At 39.3% G+C, this 6,306-nt stretch overlaps 1 protein-coding gene across 1 annotated transcript; it reads left to right on the forward strand.

Annotated features, from left to right (window-relative positions):
- Positions 1-2,346: 2,346 nt before the first annotated feature.
- Positions 2,347-2,767, forward strand: LOC122123574 (dynein light chain roadblock-type 1-like). The gene has a single exon (XM_042697980.1). The coding sequence runs from the start codon at positions 2,378-2,380 to the stop codon at positions 2,666-2,668; it is 291 nt and encodes a 96-aa protein (XP_042553914.1). The 5' UTR covers positions 2,347-2,377; the 3' UTR covers positions 2,669-2,767.
- Positions 2,768-6,306: the final 3,539 nt, after the last annotated feature.

Raw genomic sequence — 6,306 nt, forward strand, 5'->3', positions numbered from 1 at the left:
TCTTCCATGTGTAATATAGAGTAATTCCTCCATAAGTAGCAAATTTTGGTAGTCCAGCCCTATCTGTTTCTTTGCCATGGGGAAAGCATTCTCTGGGCTCCACTATTTTCTCCTTTTTCATGGTTTAACTAGTTTGACCAGAGAAACTGGCTTATAAATTACAACAATCATTTTACTTGAAGATTTATAAAATAGCTTAATGTCTGTTTCAAGCTTTAAGTAACATAGATCAAAGATAGGAGGAAAAAGTGTTCATATAGAATTCCAGAAATCCTTCCCTTTCCTGATATGACAGTGTATGAACTGGTGTGCTAGTAGCAAGTTGAATTTATTTCCATGTGGCTACTAGATGAATCAAGAGCTCTCAGCAGGAAACTAATATGACTGATCTTAGTTTTCTCCTTAATACTTATTCACCTCACAAAATTGCTGTGAAAATAGTGACTGTGATGGGGATAGCAATAATATTTTGAATAGTGACTAATAACTTTCAAAGTATTCTAATACATGTGATCTCTTTTGAACTTTATTATAACATCGTATGGTATGCCAGAAAAGCAGTTTTGTCATAGTTTTTCATGAAAAAGAAACCAAGACACTGACAAAGTTTGGAAACAATATAAACAAAACTTCCTTTGTGAGGTTGGAAATGTAATAGGAAGGACAAGAAATACAAATGTTTCCGGGCAAGGAAATGTAGAAAATAGCCCTGTATATATAGTAATTTTCCTCCCTGTATGCCTAAGGATATTAACTAGAAAGAAAAGGTATTTTGATGACCAACCCTTCTTCCTCACATTTCCACATAAACTCTGTGTATATAGTTGCAGAGAAAAATATAACCACCAGAAAATAATACACCAGTATGTGCATGATTTATAAATGTATACACTATACATGTTGAGAAATCATGCAAAATCACTGCTTTTATATGGAAATTCAGCTTATTCAGGTCCACTGACAATAAAGTATAATATCTTTCTTCTGTGGGCCTTGATTGGTCCACCACAGTACTGCATTTCACCAATAGGCCTGGTAAAGAAAATGTACCATGATATAATCCATGTGCGGAGGCAAGTCTTTTTATGAATTAATTGTTGTACCTACTGAAACAGGTGAAATAGCTCTTTATCTGCTGTTGGACTAATTAATTATTAAATTATGATTACTTGTACTTGATGCAACTACTTACTATGAGTATAGAGATTAAAGGATGTGGTAGGATACAGGGAAAAGGCCAAAATAACAGTAGCCAACTCAGCTCTTTGTACAGAAGTGGGATAGAATTTGCCTAGTATGGATGGAACCATCAACATTAGCAGCAGCAATTTCTTTCTTGGATCTGTCAGTAGGCACGAAGGGCAGAGGAGAGGAAAAAATAATTTGGGGGAAGATAAAGGGAGTAGTCTTAAAAATTTGTCAAAGTATATTGGGAGGATAATGTGAGGAAACAGAGCCAGGAAAGTCAGCCAAAGCCATTTGCCAGGGCTGCGAGGATTGTAGAGCTATCGAACCTGTAAGTTGGTATAAGGATAAATGATGAGATCAGCTCTTGTCCCAATAATGGGCCAAGTCTCTGTCATCCCTTTAAAATTATCACGCTAATTAAATGGTGATATAATTAAAGGACTCAAGTTCCAGATGTAGGGAGTAGTAACCAATTTATTGGCCCTTGTGGTTGACAAATAAGCCCAGTGGGAGTATAATCTGTGGGCAAAATAACAAAATAAACAGGTTTATTAAAGTTAATAGGGCTACGTGTGTCACTTTATTAATTAATTGTAAAGCCTTTTGAGCATTAGGAGCCAGCTTCTGGGGGGAAGTAGTATCAGAAGGTCCCTGAAGAATATTAAACAGAGGTTTAAGGTCTCCAGTGGTTAATTTTAGACTAGGTCTAATCTAATTAATGTCTCCCAACACTTTTTGAAAATATTTTTATTTTTTGGTTGTGAACTCTGGGCCTGGCCACTGTCCCTCAGCTCTTCAGTCCAAGGTAAGCGCTCTACCACTTGAGCCACATCACCATTTCCAGTTTTCTGGTGGTTAATTGGAGATAGGACTCTCACAGACTTTCCTGCCCAGGCTGTCTTTGAACCAGGATCCTTAGATCTCAGCCTCCTGAGTATCTAGGATTACAGGTCTGAGCCACTGGCACCTGGCTCAGTTCAGGTTTTTAAATGATCAGTTTTCAGTACAGGCAATTAAGAGTGAATTGGTTTTCCAGTTATAATATGGCCTAAGAAATAAAAAGAGACATAGTTTGACTTTTTTCATCAGCAATACATAGTCATGCAAGAAAAAGATGCTGTTGGCAGACGCAGGCGGACACGGAACTGTAGTTAGTGTTGGCTCCGCGGCGGTGCAGCATCTGTCCAAGATGGCAGTGGTGGAAGAGACACTGAAGCGACTTCAGAGCCAGAAGAGAGTGCAGGGCATCATCGTGGTGAGTCCAGAAGGCATTCCTATCAAAGGCACCATGGACAATCCCACCACTACACAGCACGCCAACCTCATGCATAACTTCATCTTGAAGGCTCTGAGCACTGTGCGTGAAATTGACCCCCAAAATGACCTGACCTTCCTTCGAATTCGTTCCAAGAAAAATGAAATTATGGTTGCACCAGATAAGGACTATTTCCTGATTGTGATTCAGAATCCAACAGAATAGCCACTCTTGGCTCCCCATGTCATTCCTTGATTTAATGCCCTCCAAGAATTATAATGTCAATCATGTCATCTGACCAGACCATAAAGATGACCATAGATCCCTTGTGAAACAATAGAGATCACTGCAGATTCCTCATAAGCCAATTCAGTGACCAAGTGTGGCCTGGCAGCTCCCCTCTACCTTCACCAGATGGAGGAATTCTTCTCCCTTCCCAGCTCCAGTGACCCCAGAGTTCCCAGGAGGGCTCCTCCCCCGCTTCCTGGCTTTGGAGCCTCTGCTTAGGAGAAGCCCACATCCAGCTTCCTTCTGACCTTCAGTTCACAGTTGCTCTTGGAAAAGGTTGTTTTTCTTTAACTAAAAATAACCAAGCCACTTAAAAAAAAAGAAAGAAAAAGATGTTATTGAACAGTAAAAAACAGGTGCTGCAACAATTCCAGGTTGGAACGAGCCAATCAGATATCTAGTAATAGTATGTGCACACCACATAGAGGTTCCCTCAGCCTGACTTTGACCTATAGCCTCATTTTCGGGTCCTTGTTTAGCACCACTTGCCGGTTACTACAATACTACTTCAGAACCTGAGAGAAACTGGTAGGGGATTAAGGAGAAGAAAGACAGACCAAAGATGGGGTTGGAAGGACCAAGTAGGTTGAAAACCTAAATGGCCATGATCTTTATTTGTCACACAGTATTACAGTCACACAAGCAGAATATTGGCTTCCCATCCTCAGGAAGCCCAAAAGTTCAGTAACTGCTTAAGATAAATTGTAGACAGCGGTTTTCCTGAGAACACAAACATTTCTATCTATACACAGCATGGTTAGAACAGAAAGTCTACTTAGTTGAAAGCACACCAGCCAGCACAGGGTATTACTGAATGCAGAAGGGCATGTGACCAGTACCAAGAGTTGGTCCCTGGCCACACTCAGCAGCTGTAGGACCCTGTGTGCAGCTTCAGTAGCTCCATGCCTTTCATTCTCTATGTGACAGAATTTGAACCATCATGTGAAGCATACTGTAGTTCTTATTCTTTAGTTCCAAGTCATAGAAATCCCTGGGGGACAAGCGGGATGGGGGGGGGGGTAGGGGCGGGAAGGAAGGTGAAGACAGTTTATGGTTCTGTGCAGGTGAATTATAATCATTGAATGATTCTCTCTTTCTCTCGTTCCTTCCTATCCCTCATTGGATTTACTTGAAACATCATTATCTCCTACTGCAAAGGAGTTCAGCCACTAATGAAGATCAAGCAGGAGCCTTTCTGCATCTTCTCTAGAACAAGCAGGACCCAGAAGGATTCTCCAAGCTTAGCCTGTACTCTTTTTTACTCTGGTTTGACCACCTGTCTAGTGGTGTGTGGAATGGGGAGACTTGATTTGTTTCTATTTTTATCATGGATAGCTCTTTAGATGCAAAACACTTCAACACAGACTCACTATGTACTTGCAGTCTGGTTTTCAAACTCTAGGTTTACATGCTTTTCAGTTATGTCCTTGTAAATAAAAAAAGCACATTAAGCCCACAGATGCACAGATGCAAAACAATGACTATAAAAATCAGAAGATATTTGGTTAATTTTTTATGCTAAAACTTTTCTGGTAACCTGATTTCGGCTGTAAATGCAAGGCCAGGTTATCAGAAAAAAAATAAAAGGAGTTATACAATGTAATAAATTTCAATCACCTGACATTTTCTTACAAAGGATTGAGATGGAAAGACCACTTCTGCATTGTGGCCAGCAGGAAAGGAAAAGGAATTAGGATGAGAGAAGACACGATTTTTTTCCAGTTCCAGGGCTTGAACTCAGGGCCTGGGTGCTATTGCTGGGCTTTTTTGCTCAAGGCTGGCACTCTACCACTTGAACTACAGATCCACTTTCAGCTTTTTTGGTGGTTAATTGGCGAAGAGTCTCATGGGTGTTCCTTTCCCAAGCTGGCTTTCAGCTACCATCTCCCAGATCTCAGCCTCCTGAGTAGTCTTGTTTTTTTTTAAATGTTACAATTAAATAATTACATTTTAAATTTATTCACATCCTTCTTCTCCATCTCCCTTTCATCCAAGTTTTTTTTTTTTGGGTCTGGTCGTGGGGCCTGAACTCTGGGCCTGGGCACTGTCCCTCAGCTCTTCAGCTCAAGGCTAGCACTCTACCACTTGAGCCACAGAGCCACTTCCGGCTTTTTTCTTTTTGCTTATGTGGTGCTGAGGAATTGAACCCAGGGCCTCGTGCATTCAAGGCAAGCTCTCTACCACTAAGCCACCTTCCCAGCCTTATCCAAGTTTTGAGGATGTACAATTAATTTTGTTTTCTACTCTAAATTTTTGGAAGACTTATGGAAAGATTTCTGTATGAGAGAAAGAATTTGGAAAACTGTCATTGAATTACTGTGTTGACGAAGATTTTAACAATATTTGTGAAAATGCTAGTTTCTTATTCATAATTTATTGAATACCAATTTGGGGGTAGCTTTACACACAACCTTTACAGGCAGAGGACATTTATACTCGGCCTTTCCTTTTAAGAGTAAGACAGAACCTGAATTAATGAGGGTCTTAGTCTGTCCTACTATCTAGCCTGTATGTAAAGCTGGATTATTTCCCTAGACTCTAGTTTAGGAATAACATATTTTACCATGTATATATTTGGACAAGGGAAGATATAATTACACAATTAGTCAAACACTTAATTCTGCATGTTTTCTCCCTGAGTCTTAACTAATGTGTAAGTACCTGCTTGAGAAACGATTTGAATTTTAAAAGACAACTTGTAAAGAGTTATGTAATTCATAGTGGAGAATTAATTGCTGGTTAATTGGAATTGTGGGTACTTTTTGTATGTTTTTTTGCTTAAATCTCATTTAAAAATAATATTTAAGCACTATATCAATATTATAAATTAATATTGCTTTTATCTATTTTTTTGTTGGTTCTGGGCCTTGAACTCAGGGTCTGAATGCTGTCCTTGAGCTTCTTTTGCTCAAGGCTAGTGTTCTACCACTTGAGCTATCACACCACTTCTGGCTTTTTCTGAGTAGTTTATTGGAGATAAGAGTCTCATGGACTTTCCTGCCTGGGCTGGCTTCCAACCACAGTCCTCAGATGGCAGCCTGATTACAGGCAGATTACAGGCAGGAGCCACCGATGTCCGACTTTTTTTTTTTTTTTTTAAGGGAAGAGACTTTATTTCAAAAAGGACCTAAGAATCATTTCACTTATATCCAACTCAATTTAAGATCTTCAATAGTTAAATAAAAAGTAAAATATCCTTCTCTTACTTGCTTAATTTTTGTTTGGCAAAAATCTACTTTTAGCTTCAAATAATACTCAGACTGGGTAGCCTTTCCTCCCCTCTGGATTAATGACTGAACTTTATGTAATAGTAGGAAAACTCACAACCTGTTCTTTTGGCACAACAGAGCTGGGAGTTTTGTTTTGTGTGGCTACATTGAAGAATTGGGAAATTCTCCTGTAACTCTGATCTCTTATCAATAGGAGAAACTGTTTCTAATGACAGCAGAACCACACGTCAGTGAAATCACCAACAGAATACTCATTTCTTGATATTTTCATGTGGATCAGAGTGTTTTTATCCATTAGCAATCTTATGTATTGTGTGTGAGTAAACTTAGGCTGAGCAATAAGCT

The sequence above is a fragment of the Dipodomys spectabilis genome, unplaced genomic scaffold, assembly GCF_019054845.1.
Source record: "Dipodomys spectabilis isolate Male_0828 unplaced genomic scaffold, ASM1905484v1 ptg000001l, whole genome shotgun sequence".
Classification (NCBI taxonomy): domain Eukaryota; kingdom Metazoa; phylum Chordata; class Mammalia; order Rodentia; family Heteromyidae; genus Dipodomys; species Dipodomys spectabilis.